This window comes from Hemiscyllium ocellatum, chromosome 4 (assembly GCF_020745735.1).
Source record: "Hemiscyllium ocellatum isolate sHemOce1 chromosome 4, sHemOce1.pat.X.cur, whole genome shotgun sequence".
NCBI lineage: Eukaryota > Metazoa > Chordata > Chondrichthyes > Orectolobiformes > Hemiscylliidae > Hemiscyllium > Hemiscyllium ocellatum.
The window spans coordinates 133,861,487-133,889,066 of NC_083404.1; the positions used below are offsets into that span (position 1 = coordinate 133,861,487).

The window sequence follows — 27,580 nt, forward strand, 5'->3', positions numbered from 1 at the left end:
AATTGCTCATGGAATTTAATTTGCAAAGTACAATTAAAGTTTTATTTCTTGTATAGTTACAGTAAAAAAGTAACTCACATCGCTAGGTAGACATTATGTAACATTAGCATCATTATTGTCCTAAAATATCTGGTTATGACCACTGCAACCACTGATCAGGGGATCCGTGAATATTTGTTTTTTAAAAATACAGATACAAGAGCCTGAATGCTGTGCCCTTTGAGTGACCTTAGCAATTACATTTTTAAAAAGAGAATGGCAGACACTTCCCATTCTGGGTGCCTCTGGCCAACAGTTTTATATTTACGAGCACTTTCAATTCAGCAACATTCCCTCACTAACCAAACGGTGAATAAGTTCAGCCAATTCTGGCTTATTAATCAAGCATTGTGGCCTTAAAGGAATACAGAACTCTTTTTTTACCAGCAAAATGATACATTCTTGTCCTTATTAAAAAGCATATGTCTTGAGCAATGTCAAGAAAGATCTTTTAGTATTTTATTGTGTATGGGACTCTCTCGAAAGCTATTGGGTGGGAAACACAGATTTACAGTAAAATCCAGGAGACAGTCCTGTTGATTGTTTAACTGCTGTGAAAATGAGAGGAAAAATGCAGTAAAAAAACTTGTTAAGTTACACTTGCTAGAAATCACGCACATCTGCGGATTCAAAGATATCAGAGACGACTTACTTTAGCATTCATTCCAGCTCTCATTTTGTTACTCAAAATATGGAAAGAATAATGCATTAAATGGAAATGGTCTCAAACTCAAAAACAGCTAACACAGGAGGAGTGCAGCCACTGTTAAGCAATTCCAAATCAAATGAGGAAGAAAGCAGCAACAAATGCAGATTTCTTCTGGAATAATTAGTTCACATCCTAACACAAAACTTTCGAAGAGAAACTCTTCATTGGATGGGAGCTGCTTTGTGATTGTGAAAAGTGCAATACAAATGCAATATTTCCCTTTGGTTTCACATTGCAAATCAACGCTCCTACCTCAACTACAAGGGGTGCTGGCATTGCAGCTGACTTTGAAGTCCTCTAACTCAGAATGGCTTACAGGTGCAATATTGGATTTACCAAGGTTCATGAAGAAATGTCATTTCACATCACCGTGGGAAAATAAAATTCTCTGGGCTACAGCCCGATTATACTGGTCACCCTCAGATATCATGCCCTGGTTCCCTTAGTATTGAACAAAGGGTGGCCCAGTGTCAATCATGTTCTATGCCAAGATCCAAAATTGGATACTCCCACCAGTTACATGGTAAGAGATCAGGGTAATTTTTGCCTTACTGACTGATATTTGCATTGGTGAAAATGTGTTGCTGGTTAAAGCACAGCAAGTTAGGCAGCATCCAATGAATAGGAAATTCGACGTTTCGGGCATAAGCCCTTCATCGAATTTCCTATTCCTTGGATGCTGCCTAACCTGCTGTGCTTTAACCAGCAACACATTTTCAGCTGTGATCTCCAGCATCTGCAGACCTCATTTTTTACCCCTGATATTTACATTGCATGTTTGTCATAATAAAGCATCCCAAAGAACTCCACAGGAGAATAATCAGGGAATTTTCACCAAGTCAAGGAAGTAGAATTCAGGATAGGTGACCCAACACTTGGCAGAAGAGGTAGACTTCAAGTAGCGGAAGGTGGAGACATGTGTTTTAAGGAAAGATTACACTACCATATTCAGTTTCTGAAGAGTCCCAGCAATGTAACACATATTTCAATTAAAACAAAAGTAACCTCAGCATACCTATTATAGCATTGTGCAACAATAACATCAATCTGAAAGTGGAACAGTAAATAATGGAAACTACAAATTAAATAATTTTAAATATTTCAATTCTTGGGGGCGAGGACAGGCATGAATTGGTTCTGAATATTTGGCCATCTTTAACTCATTTAAAATACATTTAAGGAGGTCAGCTTTGAAGTAACAGATGCATCTCTATTCAGAAGCCAAAAGAATGAATTAACAAGACTATAAATCAAATGTCACATCTTTGTTATTTCCAGGAGAACTTTTCTCGGACAAAAGTTCAATCGACATATATTTTACAGTTGAATATGTAAAATGAAGTGCTGGGTTTGGACATGCAACTTTATTTGTTTACAATGTAATTATTGCTAATGATCTCAAAAGTTTTAATCTTTTTGACTGAAGTTTGCATTTTTAAATTTGATGTGGAGTTGCTGGTGTTGGACTGGGGTGACAAGGTCAGAAGGCAGACGACACCAGGTCGAACAGGCTATTGTCAAACAAATTTATTTGATAACAAGTTTTTGCCCCTTTGTCAAGTGAAGTGAACAAGAAGCAGACAGGTGCAGAACTATAACTCTGTGCTTGTGTACTCCTCTCTTATGTCACTTTTTGGAGCAAGGCTCCAAAAGCTTGTGATTTCAAATAAACCTGTTGGACTATAACTTGGTGTCGTCTGACTTTTAACTTTTAGATTTGGCTCAGCATTATTCATAAGCTACAGCTCAGTTGGTTGGGTGGTTGCTTTACAATGCAGAGAGATGCCAACAGAGTGGGTTCAACAGAGGCTGAATGTTCCTAAATGGTGAAAGTGAGGACTGCAGATGCTGGAGATTAGAGTCGAGAGTGTGGTGCTAGAGATTAGAGTCGACATTGTGGTGCAGGAAAAGCACTGCAGGGCAGGCAGCATCCGAGGAGCAGGAGAGTTGATGTTTCAGGCAAAAGCCCTTCATCAGGAACATTGTTAAATCTCTTAAATCAATTTTAGAAAAGTCTCCACTTTTTTTTCCTATCAAAATCCTAAAAATAGCATTAAAGCACCTCTTCACTTTAGATCATCTCCATATAATTTAATCATTGTGGCACTCCAAATAACTTCCTGGTAAATCTGTACTGCACTTCCAGAACCATATACAACGTCCAGATGTTGTCTAACCAAAGCTTTGCAGAACCATAGTAAAACACCTGCCCTTTTCAAATCTAACCCTTTAAATATAAAGACTGACATTCCATCAGCTTTTATGATTTTTTACATATCTGACCACTAATTCTTAATGAAAATTTAGATTTCTAAATTCCACCCTTCCTACCCTTTCACCATCTGAAAAAAAATCTTTTATGTCCCAAAATGGAATAGTTAAATGCATTGAAATTTATCTGCTGCAGCTTTCTCCACTCGTGTCATCTATTAATGGCTCAAATTAATTACACTTTAAACTTGATATCTGTATTTTCAGATATAAGGGGCCTCCTCGCAATTTGCAAATACTTAATGATATGCTCCATACCAATTTAAAAGTTAAAATGGACTGGATTATTAATGTGAAACTTTTGAAATATCAAACAAATCTTGTTAAAAATAAAAACACCAGATCTTTTTGGATACCACATCAAACTTCTGAATATCACTTTTTAAAATGGTTATACTTTTTAAAGATAAATTTTTGGCATTTTATTCCAAATTATATGTGTGTAAAACATATTTACTTCTAACATTCTGTACAAGTGATTTCTCAATATCATTTACTGCACAGCATTTTTCTTCATTTTGTGGTAGTCGTGTTAGCCATGTCAAATCCACCCATCGCTTTTGGTCATGCTGGAGTATTCGGGCTCACTAGTATCCTTTAAAGTAGGAAATCTACCATTCTTATTTGGTCTGACTCATATGTATCTCCAGACCAATAGCAAAGTAGTTAGCAAGCACTATACGCAATTTGCTGTAATTGTTACATTAATAATTATTGATCTTCTTTCTTTTGTATCTTTACATAGCAATTTAGTACATTTGGTCTGTCATGTCTATGTAAATTCTTCAAATGAGGTATCAAATTCACCATATCAGATATGGCTCAGTTGGTAACACTCATCTGAGTCTGAAGGTGTAGTTTCAAGTACCACTAGAGGAATTGAGCATGAAAACAAAAAAAAAACAAAACTGTTTCTTCAGTACTGAGGGAGTACCACACTGCTGGATATGATATCTTTTGAATTAGATGTGAAGTTGAGGCCCTGTTTACTCTCTCAGTTTGATATTGATCTTATGGAGCTATTTGAAAGAGCAGCAGGGGATGTGTGCTCAATATCTTGGCCAATGTTGATTCCTCAATCAGCATTACAAAAGTAATTGATCTGGTTATCATAGGATTATGGACGCTTGCTGGACACAAATTAGCATTACAACTGTCAGGATACTTCAAAGTTATTTCATTGATTATAAAGCACTTATGAGATATCCTGTCATTCTGAAAGGTGCAGAATTTCTTTCTTTCAATTGGCTTGCACTTTCTCAAGAAGAATGCCTCACCTTCCGCTTTGGGACCCTCCAACCACACGGGATCAATGTGGATTTCACCAGTTTCCTCATTTCCCCTCCCTCCACCTTATCCCAGAGACAACATTCTAACTTGGGACCGGCCTCACGACGTGTCCTACCTGTCCATCTTCCTTCCCACCTATTTGCTCCACCCTCCTCTCTCTGACCAATCACCTTTACCCCCACCTCCATCAACCTTCTCCCCAGCACCCCCCATCCCCAATACCCCCAAATCCCATTTATCTCTCCACCCGTTTGGCTCACAAGTCACATTCCTGATATAGCCTTCTGCTCGAAATGTCAATTCTCTGGCTCCTCGGATGCTGCCTGACCTGCTGGGCTTTTCCAGCAGCACACTCTCAACTCTGGTCTCCAGGATTTGCAGTCCTCACTTACTCCTTTCTCAATATCCTGGCAAGTTACTCAGGGATTCTACGTCAAAAGGGAAATCAATCCACATTGTTGCAGGCAATCAAAACATTTTTTTAACTCTGTATAAACTGCGTATAACCAACTCAGCCACCCACTGGGTAATCCACATCTTAGCATGATACTTTTTTAGATCCAAAACTAATATAATTGATAATTTTTGGGCCAGTGTAAAAGTCTCATATGTAACTCATAAAATGAATTTAAAAGCAAATTCTACACTGGACGTTTCCAAAGTATTACCATAGATGCAGCACAAGCCCACAAACACAAAAAGATCTGAACATGGAATCACATTAAATTTTAGATACAATGTCATCAAGTTCAAAAAGTTTTATTCAGGATTTTACTCAAGAAAAGTTAGAAAAAGGTGATCACAACTTGAACAGTTGGTGTAGACAAAAATCTGCAATAATTTAGCAGCAACTCACTGAAGTCTTTGGAGAGAAGAGGTAGGCGGTGAGTCAGTAGTCAGGTTAGAAAGTAAACAGAATCTCTTTCTGAGGATTAGATTGATGGCAGTAACTCCAAATGAGTTTTGGGGAATAGAATGCATCTGTAACTACAGCTCCCCCAGACCCTGACTCAACGCCCACGACACATGCTCCACACACAGCCACCCCTGCCCCATCCCCTGCTCAGTCTCCAACCCTTTTCCCCCACTGCTGGTCACGGTGTGCCCTTCATCTGCCACTGGATGCACTTCCTCATTTGCAGCTCTGCACCTGAACCTCCTTCCCCTCATTCCAGTGCTGCACACTTCATCCAACACAACACCTATGACACTTTAGAGGTGATCTTGTAGAGGTTTACAAAATTACGAGGGGCATGGATAGGATAAATAGACAAAGTCTTTTCCCTGGAGTGGGGGAGTCCAGAACTTGAGGGCATAGGTTTATGGTGAGAGGGGAGAGATATGAAAGAGATCTAAGGGGCAACCTTTTCACGCAGAGTGTGGTCTGTATATGGAATGAGCTGCCAGAGGATGTGGTGGAGGCTGGAACAATTGCAACATTTAAGAGGCATTTGGACGGGTATATGAATAGGAATGGTTTGGAGGGAAATGGACCGGGTGCTGGCAGGTGGGACTAGATTGGGTTGGGATATCTAGTCGGCATGGACGGGTTGGACCCAAGGGTCTGTTTCCATGCTGTACATCTCTATGACTCTATGACTTCTCACCCACACACCCCTGGACCTGATTTCTCCCACTCACCTCCCAACCGACACTAAACTGGCCCCTTGCCATTCTGCACCCTACCTATTTGGCATCATTGCCCTTTCTACTTGGTATTACCCAACTGGCATCCTATCTTAGTGGCACCTTATTTACCTGGCATCCTACCCTCGATCCAGCTGGCACCCTCCTCTCCCAGCATCCTAACATCACAGCAGCTGTCAAACTAGCTGTCATTACAAGAGAACTTTCAGAATAGAAGTACATTCTGCATTTCTGAAGGACCCCTAATCCAAATCTCCTCTCAGAAATGCAGAACTCCCTCCTTATGTAAAAACAGATGAGATTTCTACTTGAAATTGACACTCAAACTCCTACCCACTAATTCTGTCGCTTCACTTGTGCTGACCTGCTGAGTGTTTCTAGAATTGCCTGTTTTTATATAAATATGAACCATGTTAATATGGGGCTGGCATTCAAAACTGGTGTAGAGCAAATGAGATAAAAATGATAAATTCCTTTTTCTGAATAACATTAATGAAGCAGATGGATTTTTATAACAGTCAGCTCCATAGGTACGCTACATATTAGATTACTTACAGTGTGGAAACAGGCCCTTCGGCCCAACAAGTCCACAGCGACCCGCCGAAGCGCAACCCACCCATACCCCTACCTATACCCCTTACCTAACACTATGGGAAATTTAGCATGGCCAATTCACCTGACCCGCACATTTCTGGACTGTGGGAGGAAACCGGAGCACCCGGAGGAAACCCACGCAGACACGGGGAGAACGTACAAACTCCACACAGTCAGTCGCCTGAGGTGGGAATTGAACCCAGGTCCCTGGCGCTGTGAGGCAGCAGTGCTAACCACTGTGCCACCGTGCTGCGGTGTATATCAGCTTGTTGTTGATGTATTTCCACATTTAGCATTTCAAATTTTTATTCTATTGCTTGAAGGCAAGCTTTGATGAAATTGTTAAACAAATAAGAATTTGCTTTGATGAGGGTAGGAAGCATAGCATATACAATGTTTCTCTTCTAATTGCTGATTTGACCAAACAAATCCAACAGCAGAACAATCCTAAATTATGGTAGGCCCCTGTAAACAGTCATAGAAAAAAGTGCATCCATTTCATCTCTCGGCGCACTCAAATGGATAGAATGAATCACAAGCTGCAGAAAGTTGTTCAACTGTGCAGACTTTTAAATACATCTGTGCTACTTATTTTCTCTCCTCACATTATCACCTCCTTCACAGCGGTTGGCAATGGCCACGTGCTATTATCACTGTATCAATCCAGAGAGCAAGTATGTATTGTTCTGGGGACTGACTTTTGAACCCCACTGTGGCAGAGGGCAGAAGCTGAATACAATACACAAAATCCGGAATTAAAGGTCCAATAGTGATTATGGAGCTGTTGCCAATTTTTGGAAAAAGCTACCTGGTTTCAGGACTGGCCTTTAGGGAAGAAACTGCCATCCCTACCTGGTCTGGCCTACATATGACTCCAGATCCACAGTAATGTGGCTGACTCTCAATTGCCCTCTGAACAGGCCAAGAGACCACCCGACCCAAATGTAATTAAGTAAAAAGGTTCAGTTAGACTTGAAACGTCAGCTCTTTTCTCTCCTTACAGGTGCTGCCAGACCTGCTGAGATTTTCCAGCATTTTCTCTTTTGGTTTCAGATTCCAGCATCCGCAGTAATTTGTGTTTACCAAATGCAATTAAGAATCGATTCGTATTCCATAGAAGAATAAACTAAAAAGTTGAGAGAACTTTCTTTTTTAACACATTAGGTATATTTAAGTCTGAGGTTAATAGGATTTTGAGAGTAAATGCAAGTGATAATGGGAAAAGGCAAAGAAAGAAGAATCAATAAAGTTAAAGCATGATCTTACTGAACTGTAAGGCAAGTTTGGGGATCATATGATTAATTCTGCTCCCATTTCTTAGGATTTTATTGGTGATTGTGCTTTTAGCTGTCGAGATCCAATATTCTAAATCCATTGCTAAATCTCTCTACCACTTTTTCAACATGTTAGTACACATCTTCAAATAAGGCTTTGGTTCACCTGTCCTAATTCTTCCTGATGTGGCTCACTTATTTTAATTTTATGGATAACAGTCATGTGAAGTGTGTTTGCATGGATGTTTTTGTTAAAGGGAGTATATAAATGCAAGTTTTTATTACAGTCAATGTTTTTGTTTTGACAACTGAGCAGAAATGTTAGGGACTGAAACCAGAACTACACTAACAAACATATAGATTTGGACCCCATTCATCATCCTCTCAGGAACAGAACCAGAAATAATATCAGCCCCACAACAAACCGAGACCCATAAATAGCAAGCGGGACAAGTCACCAACGCTTCACTGGAGGTTCAATGATGATGTTATCTAGCAGGTGACGAAATGTCTGAGAACAAATCCACAAGCTCAGCGATTAAACTGACAACCTGATCCACAACCTGAGCTACAAACCTTCTCCAAAATCTTGAAGTGAATTGACAGCTATAAAAACACTATTCATACAGGAGCTGTAGATTAACAATTTGTTTTGCTGGATGAATGACAGGGAATGTGATCCCAAATAACCACAAAGTTGCATCTGAATGACAACTAGTGAGATATGGAAATAAACGCCATCAATGTCTTAACCATGTTTGCATGTGACCCAATTCAGTTAATGAGGTATCACTCTGCATTCTGAAAAGAACATGAGATCTGTTTTTTAAGCTATTCAAATGGTGGGAGGTACTGGTTTGTTAAGCCAATTCTTGGAAACTTTGAGTGTGAGATTACACATTGCTATATTATAAATTGCTTTCACTGCTGCTGTGTCCAATAAATGCTATTCAACAGTTCCCAGAGGTTCGGATGATGGTATAAAATTCAGATTAACCAATTATATATGAAGTAGGATTTGATATTATACAACAATATTATACCATGATACGTTACACGACAGAGAACAAGTTTTTTTTTAACGACATGGAAAACTTTTCCTGTTAAATTGGATTTTATTTCATTACCATTGATTCTGTTCAGGTTCAACTGAGGTGGTTGCTGTGCTTTACTTCTTGGTATGGAAACAGGAACATAACACTGTTTATTTATTGGTCTAATATTTCAAATGCATCTACATGGCTAAATCATTACCACTTAACATTTAAAAAGTTTTAACTTTACTGAAGCTTTCAAGTGGCTTTTGCAAACATTCCTTCGGCAGTACTATATTACCTGTGGCAAACCTTCATATCTAACATATTGGTACCATCTGATCCACATGATAATTAGATACTTGAGACACTTGTTGAAGCTCAAAGCTGTCAGTTCATTTTTCCCCAACTGAATCATGCTAAATTAGTTTTTGAAAGTGGGGGAAACGGGTTTATGTAATGCTGCTGGCTCTGTCAAATTCAGAGTAACTTCCATCTTTTACGTCCAATATTTACCTTCATCCACCAACATGTGATCTGTATGGCTTACAAAAGCAAACATTGGCCAGAGCAGGGAATGTTTACAGAAAATGTATTCATGCAAATATTTCATTCAAGAGGTTTGCTGCCCATACACTTCAAGAAAAAAATTGTCCTACACCTGTCTTTGAATAAATAGTGAAATGTGATTTTTTCTTTCTGAAGTAAACCCCATGAAACTATTATTGTGATGAAATTATATTTTCATACTTAACTACAATTTCACTTTGAGTGCAAGAAAAGAAATCTGAAAAGGATTTCCATTGAAGTTAGCTTGTGTCATGAAACCTCTGCAATCACTCAATTCGGGTTTTTTCTGCAAAATTATACTGTTTCACTTGTTTACTCTGACAAGCATTACAAATCTGAAACAAGCTTTCAGTAATTTTTTAGTACATGTGCTAAACTCTGCAGCTTCAGCGTGATTTAAACAAAATAAAAGATGTACATCCTAAGTATTTATCCTTTTATATCACCTAAGAATGTAAGCCTTTGGTCACATTGAGTTCCATTGGTTGATTTAAAAAACAACTCATTGTTTAAATCCTTTGCAACTGAGATCTTTGTTGCAAATATTTAAGTTTTACAATCAAAGTCTCTTCAATAACTTAGAATGCTTAGCCAAGTAGGCAAGGCCACCGCCCTGCGGCCAACCACTCCAACTCACCTTCTCATTCCAAGTCCAAGTCCAAACCACTTGAAGACTGGAGGAATATTGCCTCATCTTCTGCCTTCAGACTCTCCAACCACACGGCATCAGCATTGACTTCAGTAGTTTCCTAATCACCCCTCCCCCCCCACCTCATCCCAGATCCAACCCTCCAACTCAGCACCACCTTCTTGAAGTGTCTTACCTGGCCATCTTCCTTCCCATCTATCTGCTCCACCCGACCCTCCAACCTATCACCATCAACCCCCACCTGCATCTACCTATCACTTTCCCAGCTACCTTTCCCAAACCCCACCCATACCCTCCTATTTATCTCTCAGCCCCCTCCCTCCCCACATTCCTGATGAAGGGTATATGCCCAAAACGTCAGCTCCTGCTCCTTGGATGCTGCCTGAACTGCTGTGCTTTTCCATGCCACACCTTTTGACTCTGATCTCCAGTATCTGCAGTGTTCACTTCCTCCACGGTCAGAAGGTTGCCACATTCAAACTTTAAGTCTGAATGAATTTCCCGAGTGGAGCAGGCCCATTATCAAATGGTGATATGGACCAAACCATTTGTTTAACTTAGAGGGTGCAACACATGTATACGGGAGACCTGATAAATTGCTAACTCTAAACTGCATCAGAGATGCCTGATTTTTCAGGTGCAGAATAGATTCTGAAATTGGTGTCATTTCTTCCAATTTTACATCTAACAAGCAGTTGAAACAAAGTTAGTGAGGTCAGTGTCTTCTGAAAGGAAGTGAAGGCAGAGAATTGGCAAAATAAATCACCAAGAAAATAAATACCGTAGAAAAGACTATAAGCTACAAGTTAAACTTGCAATCCGACTGGAGCATCACTGCAAAACAGCTTTAGTGATTAGAAGCTCTGGTATGCGTTTGGACAAACACAACAAGAAAAAACTGGTAAATCTAGTGAGGGTGTTGGAAAAGGAATCCACTCCTTCATTAGGGTTAAAAGAGATCTCTGCATTATTCCCCAACTATTCTTCCCGAGAGAGGAAGACAAAGTTATAGTGGGGCGAGATTTTAACTTTAAAATCCAGAAAAAACTTGTTTTTGCAATAATTGCACTGTTTGCAATTTTGGAGGTAAGACAGTATATTGGATGATACAGAATTTGCATTTCTTTCTGGCTGAGTGAATGAGGCAAGCGGCCAAAGTCAATTTTGTAGAATACGATATTCAGGGTATGTATACAATGAAACTTAAAGGTTCAAACTTCAAAAAGAAACTTGCAAACAGTGGTTCCTGTCGGATTTACTTACTGGTAAATGTCCTTTCTCAGAACAGTCCTTCCAAGGGGGTTATCAGCCTGTGGAGCCATGCACACTGAGCCAACCTTAAGAACCAAAGTATCTTCTTTCATCTGTACAGCTCCTGCATTTCAAATGAGAAAATGTACATAACAGAATTGTAAATTTGAATGCAACTCAGCCTTACAGAAGCAATGGGCATGTTGTTATGACCTCAATGCTGCATATAAAACAATAAAGTTGCTCTGTCAATTAAGACTGCTCATTATTTGATCACATAACACAAAATTAATACTTAACTTTGGGAAATACATATATTAAAAGTAAGCTGAAGAGTATATTACTGAAAATATAGAGCTGTCCTGCTTATTAGAACATGGAACATAGAACAGGAACAGATCCTTCAACACACCATATCTGTGCCCACTATGATGCCATTCTAAACTAATCCCATTTGCTTACACATGTTCTGTATCCATCTATTTTCTGCCTCTTCATGTGTCTGTCTACATGTCTCTTAAATTTTGTTATCGTATCTGCTTGTACCACCTTCCCTGGCAGCGCATTCCAGATATCTACTACCCTCTGTGTGAAAAACTTGCTTTGCACATTCCTTCAAACTTTTCACCTCTCACCTTCAACCTATGCCCCTTAGAATTTGACATTTCCACCCTGGGAAAGAGACTACAATTATTCATCCTATTGACATCTCTCATAATTTTACATATTTGGATACACTCACCCCTAGTCTTCGATGCTCTTGCAAAAACAACCTAAGTTTATCTAACCTCTGCTTATAAACTACTACACTCCAGTCTAGGTAACATCCTGGTAAATCCTTCGTAGTTGGCCACCAGAAGTGTGCACAGAATTCCAAATATGACCTGACCAATATCTTATACAGTTGCAACATGACTTGCCAAATGTTATATTCAATGCCCTGACAGGTGAAGGCTTTCTTTACCACCTTAACTACTTGTGTTGTCACTTTCAGGGAGCCATGGACTTGAACCCCAAGATCCCTCTGTATATCAAGGCTCCTAAGGTCTAGCCATTTACAGTACACTTCCCTCTTGACCTCCCAAAATGCATCACCTCACACTTGTAAACTCCATTTGGCATTTCTCACCCAACTCGCTGCTACATCCTTTGATATCTTTCCTCACTATCTACAATCCACCAATTTTTGTGTCATTTGCAAATTTACTCATCAAACCACCAACATTTTCATTTAAATCATTAATATAAAAGACAAACAGAGGTCCCAATACTGATTATTGTGAAATACCACTAGTCACAGACCTCCATTCAGTCAAGCACCCCTCCACAACTACGTTCTGTCTTCTACAGCCAAGCAAATTTTGTATCCAAATAGCCAATTCACCATAAATTCAAAGAAATTTGATCTTCTGGACCAGCCTACCATGAGGGACCTAGTCAAATGCTTTAGTAAAGTCCACGTAGACAACATCCACCGCCTTGCTCTCATCAATCATCTTTATGACTTCCTCAAAAAGCTCAAACAGGTTTGTGAGGCCAGTCCTCCCTTGCACAAAGCCATGCTGACTACCCCAAATCAGTCCATTCTTCTCCAAGTGAAAGTAAACTCTGTCCATTAGAATCTTCTCCAATAATTTCCCTTCTCATGACGTAAGGCTCACCAGCCTATAATTTACTGGATTATCCCTGTTGCATTTTGATCAACATAAATGTGGGGTTGTCTCCAGTCTTCTGGGCCATTGCCTGTGGCTAAAGATGATACAAAGATTGCTGTCATGCCCCAGTAATCTCCTCCCTTGCTTCCTTCACTATCCTGGGATAGATTGCATCAGGCACTGGTAACTTACCTACCTTAATAGTTTCCAAAATGCCCATACTTCCTCCTCCTTAATATTGACATGTCTTCAATTATCTACAGACCCCTATCTAAACTTACCATCATCTGTCTTTCTCCTTGGTGAATACTAATGTGAAGTACTCATTAAAGACCTCAACCACTTCCTGTGGTTCCACATGTAAATTCTCTCTCTGTCCTTGACCTATCTTTCCTGAATTACCCTCATGCTCCTAATATATTGAAAAATGCCATGGGATTCTTCTTATACTTACTTGTCAAGGACATTTTGTAACCCCTATCACTCATTACTTGTTTTTTTTAAAAAAAGGTAATTTTCTGCTTTCTTTTATACACCTGTCTATTTGATTTCTGTTTCCTAAAATTTTCATGTGCTTCCTTTTTCATTTTAAATAAACTTACATTTCTCATTATCCAAGGTTCCCAAATCTTTATAATCCTTATCTTTCATCCTCACAGGAACATGCAGATCTTGAACTCTGGTTAGCTGGCTTTCGAACTGCCATCTCCAATCCAATTTTTTCAGTACCTGCCTCATACTCTCGTAATTAGTCATCCTCCAGTTTAGCACTTTTGCACGAGAACTAGTCTTACCCTACTTCAAATCTAGCTTAAAACTTACAGAATTTTGATCACTGTTCCCAAGATGCTCAACCCACTGAAACTTTAATTACCTGGCCAGAATCATTTCCCAATACTTGGTCAATTATGGTCCCTTCCTTAGTTGGACGGTCTTCATATTATTTCAAGGATCTCTCCTGGATATACCTCACAAATTCTGCCTCATTCAAGCCCCAGAAAAATGGGGAATCCCAGTCAATATTGCAGAAATTAATATCACCCACTACCACACCATGTTGTTTTACAACTTTTGACGATCTGCATACATATCTGGTCCTCCATCTATCACTGAGGAGAAAGTGAGGTATGCAGATGCTGGAGATCAGAGCTGAAAATGGGTTGCTGGAAAAGTGCAGCAGGTCAGGCAGCATCCAAGGAACAGGAGATTCCACGTTTCGGGCATAAGCCCTTCTTCAGGAATAGATTCCTGAAGAAGGGCTTATGCCCAAAACGTCGAATCTCCTGTTCCTTGGATGCTGCCTGACCTGCTGCATTTTCCCAGCAACACATTTTCAGCTCCATCTATCACTGGCTATTGAGAGGCCTATAGTGTAACCCCATCATAATGATTGCATCTTTCTTATTTCTAGGTTCAACCCATATGGCCTATGTGGATCAGCCCTCCAAGGCATCCTGTCTTACTACAGCTGTGATATTCTCTTTAATCAGTACTACAACTCCTCCATCCGTTTTACATCCCTCTCTGTCACACCTGAAACATCTAAACCTTGGAATGTTGAGCTGCCAGTCCGGCCCTTCTCTCAACCAAGTTTCTGTAACGGCTACCCCATCGCAGTCCCACAAAATTATCCAGGTTTGTAAGATCATCTGCCTTATCTGTTATACTTCTTACATTAAAATAAATACACATTAGACAGCTAATCCCACCTTGTTCATTAACATGGTCCTGTCTGTTCTTTCTTCTTTTCTTTCTTAACTTATTCCCTCTCTTCAACACTTCACATGCTGATCCACCGTTCTGGTTCCGACAGCCCAGCCACATTACTTTAAACCCTCCTGAGTGGCACCAGCAAACCTCTGTGTCAGCATTTTGGTGCCCAAATAAGTGTAACCCGTCCTTTCCACATGCCTTGGGAAGAGATCCCAATGATCTAGATATTCATATCCCACCCTCCTATACCAGTTCTTTAGCCATGCATTTAACTATGTTATCTTCCTATTTCTCATCTTACTAGCACAACTACTCATGGACCCTCCCTGTTGTACAACAGGCCAGTCATGGTGCCACTGATCTGACTGCAGCTAATACTTTCCTCCGAGACATTCTTGACCGTGGCACCAAGGAAGCAACACACCATCTCACCCACAGCCACAGAAATGCCCCCACCCAACAGTATCCAACATGGTATTTCTGTTTGAGAGAGAAATGGCCACAGGGGATGCCTGCATGGCCTGCCCACACCTACAAGTTTTCCTAGTGGCCACCCAATCTTTTTCTGTCTGTGTAGCCATTACTTGTACTGTGACCAAGTCACTACATGTGTTATCCACAACATTCTCAGCCTCACGGATGCTCCACAGTGAGTCTGTCCAGTTACACTCGCTCCACTTGGCAAACCAGGGGCTGCAGCTGAACACCCTTCCCTCATAGCCAATCACCATGAACACTCAAAGTGTCCTTGATTTCTTCTAAGGTCTTATTAGGAAATTTTCTATTAGGAAAGCTGCTGAGCTTTATGTCTAGCAACATTTAAATAAAAAACTATGGGGTGGTTGCAGCAATTTAAGGTATGAACGGAATTATGAGTTGGGTTTAGTATTTGGGGCTAAAGGAATCAAAAATGGAATTAATATGGAAGAAAGGAATGGAGGAAAAGCAGGGACATGCTATTCAGTTAGATGATCAATTATGAAGGTCTACTCCTGCTCCTATTTTTCCATGTTTCTATGATGGATAAGTGTAAGAGATTGTTAGAGTCAAACATTTAATTAGACATTCAGATCAAAATCTTATCTCAACAAAACCCTTGCCAAAAAACATCTATACTTATTTTTACATAACTCACCACATTTGGATGACAAATGTTTTCCTGATTGGTGTAACTAGTTTACCATCTGGTTTACTATTTCAGCATTAAATGATGAATATTAAGAAAAAGAAGTTCTGTGCTCTCCAAACATTATTGAAGTTAAATGTTGAGAGTATAATATCAGCAGGTGAGCTTATTTAAAGTTTAATATTTGAACATACTATTTTAAATTGGTGACTTCAGAAGACAATCAGTATTGGAAACTCTCATGGTGAGCTTTTCCTTTCATGACTAGTGCTTTCTTATTCACAGTTTTTTTTAGGGTGGAGGTAAGAGATTTGCAGATTAGCCCCATGTTTTGCATGAGAGAACTGATCCTACTCGACATCTCCAAAGGTGCACCTCATACTTTAATACTGTCTTATTCTTGATTCCCCAACAGACGAAGTAGTATGAAGGAAAACAGAATCAGCATTATCCTTAGTGGCATGGCATGTGAATATAAAGAAACATCATGAGCTCTGGCTGGACAGGACATTGGTGAGGCCACTGTTGGAATAATGCGTGCAATTCTGGTCCCCTTCCTATCGGAAAGATGTTGTGAAACTTGAAAGGGTTTAGAAAAGATTTACAAGGCTGTTGCCAGGGTTGGAGGATTTAAGCTAGAAGGAGAGGCTGAACAGGCTGGGGCTGTTTGCCCTGGAGCATCAGAGGCTGAGGGGTGACCTTATAGAGGTTTACAAAATTATGAGGGGCACGGATAGAGTAAATAGACAAAGTCTTTTCCCTGGAATCTGGGAGTCCAGAACTAGACGGCATAGGTTTAGGGCGAGAGGGGAAAGATATAAAAGGGACCTAAGGGGCAACTTTTCCACACAGTGGGTGGTGCGCATATGGAATGAGCTGCCAGAGGAAGTGGTGGAGGCTGGTACAATTTCAACATTTAAGAGGCATTTGGATGGGTATATGAATAAGAAGGGTTTGGAGGGATATGGCCCGGGTGCTGGCAGATGGGACTAGATTGGGTTGGGATATCTGGTCGGCATGGACAGGTTGGACCGAAGGGTCTGTTTCCATGCTGTACATCTCTATGACTCTAAAATGTTATTAGCCTGCAACATTTAATTCAGCTTACTGTGTGCGATAGGATTTGAATCCAGTGGAGTTTTAAACCTTATTTCCTTCTTAGCCATAGCAGTTATACCAAGGAGATACATAAGTAAAAGCAATAAGAGAGGTAAAGCAACATAAGAGTTAGAAATGTTAACAATTTGAAAGGCACCATATTTACCTCCTCTGTACGACTCCTCTCCTTTTGGAAAAAACACTCTGACAACACTTGTGTTGATATAGATAAGTGGTAACTCTCGTGATGTTAAGCCATAGGCCCTCATAGGTTGGCCCGCTGACTTTCGCTTTGCCTTCGGTTTCTTTGGCAACTTTGCATGGAATATCTTTGCCACACCGTGTAGCAGAGGGAAGGAAAGCACGACGTCGAATGGCTGGGCACTGAGGAGGATCTCATGAAGGTACTGGGGAGAACTGTCCACGATGCCTTCTGCCACCCTGTGGAGACTACGCGAAACTCGCTCGGGCCTTGATGTTAACTTATGCCGGACGTTCCGCGTAACGGCTTTGGTGTAAGTAAGAGAAAGAAATCCGTGCTGCTGGTGGGAACCTTCTAAAAGTTTGGCTGCCATCTGCATGATCACAATTTGTACATCGCATATCAACACTGGGCAAAACATATGTCAAGCAAGTCTGAGGAATCATTTGCAGCAGAGTAAACATGCTTATTATCCGTAAAACCAATTGAAAGTTGCTCATTTTAAACAGCAAGCATTAAATATATAAAAACTGTAAATACCTATTCTCAAAGTCTCATAGACAAGCAAATTACTTCCTTGTGTAGCACCAGGTGGCCATATTTTTAAATGAAAACACAAATAATACTGCAACTGATTTACTTTGAGTAAAAACCTATTTTAATGGGTTTCATTACTCATTGCCAGTTGTAAATACCATTTCCTGAGAAAGAATCTTTGTTTTTGAATTACTTCTACACCTGTTCCAAGGGCTTTCCTTTTAAGATGTCTGGGAATATTCAGCTCTACAGGTATAACTTCTCCATTAAATTGACTAAGCACACCTTCAGTTTATTTGTTCCCTTGCTGCATTGTACACAACAGTGAAGTAGGAATCCTGCTGGTTAGGTCTAGGGTTAAAGTAGTTAAATATTTCTCTTTCTCTTTCCAGGCCTGCTGAGTATTTTCAAGATTTTCTGCTTTAAGTATCAGATTGTCAGCATCTGCAATGTTCGGCTTTCATAACTGGACCTATTCTTGGAGACTGGGGAGACCAGTTAAAGGAAGATCATTGTGCCCCCCTTTTCTTACAATGTTTTGCGCTCTCATTTGACACCTGCAGCATTTCGTATGGTGCGCCCCTCAGGTGATATTTGCCTCCAGTAGCCTCTCAGACTTGAGTTAAAGGAATGCTGGCTTTATTTTCTAGTGCTCTAGATACTAGGTAATACTGCAGCTATACAAAACCCTGGTCAGATCACATCTGGTATACCCTGAACAACTCTGGGCACCGCACATTAAATGCTTTCAAAAGACAATTAAAATGACACAAGAGAAATAAACTTGCAGATCTACAGGGTTAGAATGGAGAAAGGTGTCAACTGAATCAGTGATGTAGACAGCTGGTGTGTCTATACATCTCCATTCAGTCATTGTGTTAGCCTTAGCTACATGAGATTTGATTGAAGATAACAATCTAGTCTTCCAGATGTGACACTAAACTGAGACTCCGTTAGCTCTTGCTGGCTGCATGAAATGTTCTAAGTTAATATTTCCAAAAAGAATCAGAGAATTCTCTCTGATATCATGGCCAATATTTATCTCTCAAACATCATCGCTGACCCAGATTACTAGGTTACTATCACCTTGCTATTTCTGGGCTTTGCTGTGCACAAATTGGCTACTACACTTCCTAAACCATGACTGTGACTATAATTCAAAAGTACTTCATTGGCTGCAGAATACTTTGGGACATCCTGACAATGTGAAAATGAAATGTAGATGTAAATGTTCCTTTCATTTCTGGCAGATTTGAATAGTATCATTGTGATAGCTGAAACCTTTTTGTGATTGTGCCTGCTAACAAGGAGAAAGTGAGGACTGCAGATGCTGGAGATCAGAGCTGAAAATGTGTTGCTGGAAAAGCGCAGCAGGTCAGGCAGCATCCAAAGAGCAGGAAAATCGACGTTTCGGGCATAAGCCCTTCTTCAGGAATGAGGAAAGTGTGTCCAGCAGGCTAATTCCCTCATGTACACACTTTCCTCATTCCTGAAGAAGGGCTCATGCCCGAAACGTCGATTTTCCTGCTCTTTGGATGCTGCCTGACCTGCTGCGCTTTTTCATGCCTGCTAACAAACCAAGGTCATGGTTCTACTCAAGGAAGCAATTTATCAATTGATCACGTGTAGCTTCAATATGGAGCAAACTTAAAAAGATAAAATGTTTTTAAAAAGATTAAATCAGTAATAGTAATTTAACTTATTTCTTACAGGAGGAAAGAAGCCAGAGAAATGACTGAAAGGATCTTGCTTGCTGAGGGGTCGAACCAACAAAGTGCGTCTGTTCAGCTTGTCAGTACAAGAAAGTACAACACCTCCGAAATGCCCCAGAGACCATGGGCCTTTTCCAAGGCTTGAGGTGATGGACAAGAGCAATAGGACAGACAGTGGGGGTTGGGGTGGGGGGTGGAAGCAATAAAAAGGCCATAAGCAAAACATTTGTTGATTATACTGAAGGTTTTGCAGCTGAATGCAGCTACAAAGTGCAATAATTTGCGTGATCTCATGTTATGTGTTCCATATACCATGTGACGAATACTATACTGGGCCTGTTTGTCCAAAGAACTGTGGAGGCCAGTAGTTAATCAAATTCTGAGTAACTTTGCTCAACAGTAAATTATTACAGTGACAAAAACTGTGAAATTCTACTGCTGTATTTATTGACAAAGCTGTTACTCAGATGACATTTGAATCATGTTTTGATTTTGGAATTAGGAGTTTGCAATATGGAACACATAACTATGGGCAAAATGTGAAAAAGAAATTTACAGATTTCCTGTTGGCCTTACATACCAATTTAAACTCAACAGGAAGTAGAAAGTAAAATTTATTTGATTTGGAATATAAGCAGTAAGCACCATTAGAGATGAGAAAACATGGTTACAAGAACGAACTTGAGGGAAAGACTGCCTTTCAAGATGCACACTTTTACAAGTTAAATAGTGTGACTTACTAAGAAGACACAATACTCCAGGCCAGGTTAATACAGTTGTTAATTGTAATTAAGAATGCATAATCAGAAATTGTTTCTTTCACAGCAGGAAGTTTAGAAGAAGGTCTATAAACTGAACTGTGGATTCTAAAATCGTTCAAGTTTTGCTTTGGAATATGTACTAGAATTAACTATTTAGTTCCATCAGTTATTTTAAACCACAACTTTTAGTTATGAAGGGTAACTTTTGCAGATCATGTGGCAGGCAACTGTTTAGAATCAAACTGGCCATTTTGTCTTTTTGCCATTCAAACTTTAAAATAAAGTAATATTTCAAGAGAGGTTGAATTTCTATCCGTAATAACTAGATTTTAAAAGGAAATCATTAAAGACATTAAAGTTTGATATTCTAATTGAGATTCTGAGGCTAAGGCAATCAAACACTCTTCAGATGATGGAAAAAAAGTCAAAGTAAGAAAAGTCTCATCCAATGAGCCTTATGAGGACATTTTGTTCAATAATCATGACAGATGGATATTTGAAAGTTTTGCTTGATTTTCTTTGCAACAAAGCACAGTCATTATTGGAAAAGACTAAGGAATGAAACAGCATTTTTTTACTATATCCTTTCACAAGTTCTTGTGAATCATGTGAAAGTTTCAAATCTAACCACAATCACTGTGAAATTGCTCAGTCCTTGTAACCATTGTCTTCACATTCTATATCAAAAACTAGAAGAAGTTCATAATTCAACTTGAAGATTTAGAAATCTGCCATGACTTATTCACTATGAGAGTCTCACCCCAGGTTTTTCTTTGCATTGTAGAAGCAGTCCATCAAATTGTCCTGTGTGCCAGCCTTCACCTGGCCTGGAAAACAGAATGCCTGCCTTGTCTAGTCTAAGTAATTGTGCGATTTTTATAGACTTATACAATTTAAAAACTACACCGAACACAAACTCCCCTAAAATTAAATAAGCATGATTTTTTACCATACCAAAAGACGGACGTATCATGGCAATTCCCGTAAGTCAATCTAACTTTCATACAAGGTTTCTTATTTTTATTAATAAACTAGTATCATCACTTCCACGGATTTCTAATGTTTAGAAACATTTATTATTTTAGTCACACAATTAGAATGAATGTGTTCATGCTGCAAAAGAATAATGTAACTGTTTCAAAACTATATTTTCTGAGCAAACATGAGTTATCATTCCAGCCGTATCTAGATTATGACATCAACAGATGTGTTTTGTGAGATTGTATTTGGGAATCAAATCCAGGCCAATCAAATGGGGTTAAGAGTATTGGGAACAGCTGGACCAAGCATATTAGGTTCCCATTCAAGAGTACCTTAGATCCTTTTTCTTCCATTGTTATGACCGCTGGACATTAGAATACAAGTTATGTTTTAAACCATATCATTTGATCCAGTACAAAATGGGGGAGAGAAATGTAATGCCTTACTAAATCTGCTGAAACAAGCCAGTGTGACTTCATAGTAAACCTGCCCCAACTATAAAACCCAGGCAATCTGCAATTGTTATGGAGACAGGCACTCGCTTTGAAAGTGAGGTGCAAGTTTGAACACCTGCATAGAATGGAGGAGACAAGTGATCATGCTCCTGCCCAGACTCAGTCAAATGGTCAGAATGAGGGATTTGGGAGAATAAGACCTACAGCAGGTGTTATTGCGCCAGGTGGACAAAGGGACTGATCTCTGATTAGCCACCAGAGTGCTGGTGGGGGCAGAACCCAAGTTTGAAGAGAAAAAGATTGTGGAGTTATTTACTCTACATACACATATATGAACAAAGAACAAAAGGCCATTTGGCCTCTTGTGCCGGCTCTTAAGCCAATTCAATTTTAAACGGGCGACTCTCATGATTCTGTTTCACAAGGAAACATGGAAACTGGTAACATCAGAAATGGTTATATGATCACCATTAGTGGGAGGAAACTGGAGCACCCGGAGGAAACCTACACAAACACAAGGAGAATATCAGTTGGTGTTTCTCTTGGATTAGTTGGTTAGCAATTTCCTACAACCAACCAGGACCCAATCAGGAAACCAGGCTATAAGGTTGAGAGTAGTAGGGAATACAGATGCTAGATAAGTCGGCAGCTCCTAAAATAATGCATGGCTGACAAAGCAAACAAGGACAAATTGTCTTTCAGCTCAGAAGCTGGAATATGAGGACTATGAACTCTGATGTGAACAATGTCTAGTTTCCATAGCAAGTGTACGCAAGGCACCTTGCTCATGTGTCAGACACACACATTCAGTGCTGACAATGCTACTCTATAAGAAATTATATTAGCTGATGCAGGCTCAATTTGTGAGCATATTTGCACTTTCTACTAGCATGGAAAGAGCACTGAAAACTATCGTGAGCACAGTGTAGGCTTTGCAGTAAGCAACAGGCTAACATGGTCAATTAAGTTTTCTGCCTCCAAGCAACTCATCTTCCTGTAACTGTTACTTGATACAAGGCCTGTTATCAAGATCATACATGTCAATGGACTGTATCTGTGCCTGCATCCCGGACAAAGAGCACTTTTGTAACTCCACAGGTGATCAGGCCATGAATACCATTTCAGGGGTAAGAGGATATTCACCTTGGGTGACTTTATCGAGGCAGATATTGCCCCAATCTAAGAAGGCATCATATTACAAACTCCATGAGAAAGAAGGATGATTATATGAATGATGTGAGGTCAACAGAGTTAAGCAATACAGAGGGATCTGGCAGTATGAGTGCGTGAATTACAACAGACTATCATGGAGATAAAGCAAGAAATTAGGTCAGCAAATAGAATGTTTACTGTGAGAGGAATTGATTTCAAAAGTGGGGAAATTAAACTTCAGTTATGCAGGGCATCACTGAGAGCATATTTGGATGACTGTGCATTTTACCGGTCCTTTTGCTTTAAGTAAGGATATAAAGGCACTAAATGCAGTTCAGAGAACGTTTACTGGACTAAGTCCTGGAATGGAGTGTTATCATTAGGCGAATTAAGAGATTGAATTACAAGAAAGATATTGAGAGGACTTAATAGGGTACATGTGTTTCTTCTTGAGGGAAATCTCGAACTGGGTCACTATTTAAAAATAAGAAGTGAGACTTTTATGATAGAGATGAAAATAATATTTTTCTCAGGGACCATGACTTTGAAACTCTCCTCCTCAACAGGTTGAGGAAGCAGAGTCTTTGAATATTTCTGATCGGGTTTCTGATAAGCAACGGAGTGAAAGGTTATAAAGGGTTGGCAGGAACATGGAGTAATCAAATCAACCTTGACCTTATTGAATGTGGAATAGGGCAAAGAGGTTTACTGACCTAATACTGGTTTTGATTCATATGCTTGTACATTCAAATTGTATTTTGGATAAAACATTTTTATCAATGCATCACTAAAAGTGAATATTTTCACTTTAATCATTCCACAAAATGACAGTATACATATTAAGGACATAATTATTTTACCTGCTCCTGTAATGATCAATATTGAAGCTGCCTATTTTGCACTTCACCTTTGTGTAAACATCTTGGATATCAACTGAAGCACTCAAGTCCTCAAGTTCACCAACAACACAAATACCTGAAATTGTAATTGAAGAAATTTATTAACTGAAAAAAGTTACAAAGTTTCAGAAATAACCCTTAAAAAGATTAGTGAGATATTAATTAGCTGGACATCTACCAGGGGTCTGAAGAATTAAAACACTGTTTCAACATGATGCAAAGTTCCAAAAACACATAAAGGCAACAGGTTTTTAAGAAGCAGAGATTCCACTCTCGGAATTTTGTCTTTGTGATTCTTCACATTCAGCAGAGAAGAAAACGGATTGCAGCTATAATGGATTGGGAATAATTGACCGGTGTGGAAGTGTTAGGGCAACACAGGTCAGGCAGAGATGGAGATCCATAACATTTAGGAGTACAATTAGGCCATTTGGCCAATCGAGTTTCCTCCTCATTTGATATGTTCCTCCTACCCATTTTCCTGCTTTCTGCCAGTAACACTGGATCCCCTTGCTAATCAAGAACCTATCTATCTCTGATTTAAATGCAGTTAATGACTTGGCTTCCACAGCCTTCTGTGGCAATGAATTCCACAGATTCACCAACCTCTAGCTGAAGAAATTCCTCCTTAACTCAATTCACACCTCACCTTCACCCCAAGGCTGTAACCTTCAGGCCTTATATGGAAATATCTTCCCAATGTGCTCTCTATACACGCCTCTCAGTATTCCATAAGTTTCAATGCGATCTCATGTCATCTTTTTAAACTCCATTGAGTTCAGATGCATGGAATGCAGCATACTGGGAAAAAGGTGACACCAATGAATGAACACGCACAAAAGCAGTTTCTGCTGAAAATGTCAATAGATTTTGAAGGTTTATCCAAAACATTAAGGCTTTTTAATCAATTATAACCCATTTCTGAAATAAATGATTGCCAGACATAGTCAACAGAACAAAGCAGCTTAGAATCTTATGGAGAATATTGGCACCATGTGATCTCCTGAATTAGTGTTGATAATTTGAGAGGGTTGGAGAAGAATATATCCAAATATGTTTGTTACTTTAAGCATCCTAATGCTTTTGCCTTTTCACAGGAGATTATATAGACTAACTTACGCAGGGCATAGAAGCAAGGAGGGTGGAAGGAAGGAAACATCTAGTTATGATGCTCCAATTATTATATGATGGGGAGGTGCCAGTGTTGGACTGGGGTAGACCTGACAAAGGAGCAGCATCTGAAAGCTTCTGATTTCAAATAAATCTGTTGGACTATAACCTGGTGTCGTTTGACTTCTGACCCTTTTGTATGTGATGGATCATCTGATCTTTACCCATCTGTCCATTTTGTATGCTTGGAATTTTAATATAAAATAGTATAGGTTGAATATCCTTGGAAAATGCCCCAATTATACATCTACATTCAGAAAACATCTCCTTCCTTCCACTGGCCAAATTTGAAAACATTTAATAATGCATTATTTCCTGATTGACACAAAGAAAGATTATTTGTTCCCAGATATTTTCTAATGTTGTTCAATATGTTTACAGCAGTCATAGTGTTTCTTTAGTTTTTCTCCCTGTGAACAGACACTTGAACTTCACTGAGCTTCTCCTCTTCCAAGAAAGATACAGATGCTACCATAGAGAGGATTCTGGATCAGTGGTGCTGGAAGAGCACAGCAGTTCAGGCAGCATCCAACGAGCAGCGAAATCGACGTTTTGGGCAAAAGCCCTTCATCAGGAAGGCTTTTGCCGAAACGTTGATTTCGCACTTCGTTGGATGCTGCCTGAATTGCTGTGTTCTTCCAGCACCACTGATCCAGAATCTGGTTTCCAGCATCTGCAGTCATTGTTTTTACCATAAAGAGGAGCCAGGCAAAAACATTATGTCCTATGAGCGTTGGAACTTGTTAGAGTAATCTGAGATTATTGAGAAAGAAAACCACCCAAGCAGTAAAAGAGCCTGTCAATTCACTGTCACCCTTATTGTTAAAAACTGCCTTTAAGGACACTGATCACATGTTCAGTTTTAATACTTACATTTCTGTGAGAAAGTGGAATTCCTTTGAAAAGGGTACTTAAAATGGGGTTAGGGGATTATTCATTCCCCACTCATTGATGCAGTAATTTATATTTCTCACCTGTGCCTTTACTGCTTGGTTCCTGAGCAAACAAGTTAACAGTAACTTTAGGCAACATCCACTGCATCCATAAACTGATACATCCTGTGGTTCCACCAATATTACTAGTTTTCTGTTCCAGTGTGGACGAGTCAGCGAAGGGGCTTTCATCCACCATTTGGACTGAATCGCCCTATGGAAAACATTCAGACACAACAATTTGTACTACAGCTGTAGGATGAAATAATCACATATGACACTTCCAAATACTATCCACACCTAAACCACAAGTTTCCGAGACTTAGAGATACCCACAGATGGAATCCAAAGAGAAATAATAGTGCATTACATCAGAATGCATTTAAGTGATGGATCAGCAGGGAGGAAGAATAAAGTTATAAATTTGGCAGCTTCAGTTTCCATCAAATCTGTTCAAAAGCAGGAGAAGACTAACTTTTCTATAGAATTTCTCATGACCTCAGAACATCCCAAAGCACTTCACAGCTAATTGAATAGTAGCCACTGTTTTAATGTAGGAAACAATTCAGTCAATACAGTAAAGCCTCAATAAAAGTCAATGGGATAATGATTAGACAATCATTTATTTTTATGGGTTTAACCCATGAATTAACAGGAAAGCAGCTGCATGGAGATGAAATTGGTTGAGTTAGAGGAATCCAGAAAGTAGTGATGAGAGAATTGTTTTTTTTCCTCAGGCTGGAGAAAGGCATTGAGTGGGGTCTATCAGAGATTGGTACTGGGACTATAGGTTTTCATTACAGATATTATAGAGACTGAAATTGGTGAATTTTTTGTTTCTTTTAACTGGGGACTAAAATAAGAAAGTGCTGTTTTGAAACTAGTGCTTGAAAGAATGCTGCAGTTTTGAAAACCATGCAAAACATTGTGTAACAATTATTTGACTGGTCTATGGACTACTGGCCATTATCAATGAAAGGAGACCTTTTTGCCTGCTAATATCCATAACTAGTACTTACTTGATTAATCAGCTTGGAGCTAGGAACAAGTTACAGAGAGAGAGGTATGTTCAATTTTTCCCCAGCTCAGGAGCAATGTCAATTCTCTGCAATCAAGCCTCACCGTAAAGCCGAAGAAAATCAGTTTCCTTTCTTGCAATGTTTTGTAAGCTGAGATTTTAAATTAATAGGCCAGAGACTTTTTCTAAATATAACATCCACCTTGTATCACCCACCAATCAGTAGAAGCGTAGAGAGAAAGAGGACTGAAGCAATAACAAAAGGATTCCTGATGAAGAGCTCATGCTCAAAACGTCGACTCTCCTGCTCCTCGGATGCAGCCTGACCAGTTATGCTTTTCCAGCATCACACTTTTCAACTGATCTCCAGCATCTGCAGTCCTCAATTTCTCCTCCCTGAAGCAATGTACTGATCAGCAGAAGTATCATAAAGATCATTTCAACAACAGAACCCAGGAACAGCAACAACTGAATTGTCTTTCCAGTTTCTTTTTCCCTCTGCCCATAAGAGAGTGTGTGTGAGAGAGAGAGTGTGTGTGAGAGAGTGTGTGTGTGAGAGTGTGTGTGTGAGAGAGTGTGTGTGAGAGAGTGTGTGTGAGAGAGTGTGTGTGAGAGAGTGTGCATGCGCACACGTACACACGTGCAAGTTTTAATCAATAGTATCATGTACCAATAGTTTGTAACTATTTCCCTCTAATTATTTTTAATAAATAGCAATCAGTAATAAATGAAAATAAATAATCAGTACAGAAACCTGGTCCATGATTTCTATCAAATTGGATCTGAAAGTCAAGTAAATTGAGGAACTTAGCATACTTTATAAAATTGTTAACTTTAATGA

The 27,580-nt window shown here is 39.5% G+C and overlaps 1 protein-coding gene across 4 annotated transcripts in view; it reads right to left on the reverse strand.

Annotated features, from left to right (window-relative positions):
• Positions 1 to 27,580, reverse strand: part of LOC132815107 (intermembrane lipid transfer protein VPS13B-like) — a 945,713-nt gene that overhangs the window by 289,868 nt on the left and 628,265 nt on the right. For 3 of the 4 annotated variants that reach the window (XM_060823876.1, XM_060823877.1, XM_060823875.1), the window contains exons 26-30: positions 25,764 to 25,935; positions 23,581 to 23,695; positions 20,893 to 20,959; positions 17,087 to 17,495; positions 11,341 to 11,452 (exon numbers count right to left, since the gene is read on the reverse strand). In XM_060823876.1, the coding sequence (XP_060679859.1) occupies positions 11,341 to 11,452; positions 17,087 to 17,495; positions 20,893 to 20,959; positions 23,581 to 23,695; positions 25,764 to 25,935 (875 nt within the window). Of the gene's footprint in view, positions 1 to 11,340; positions 11,453 to 17,086; positions 17,496 to 20,892; positions 20,976 to 23,580; positions 23,696 to 25,763; positions 25,936 to 27,580 lie in introns of those variants that run through there. The other variant, XR_009644627.1, reaches the window with a different exon arrangement.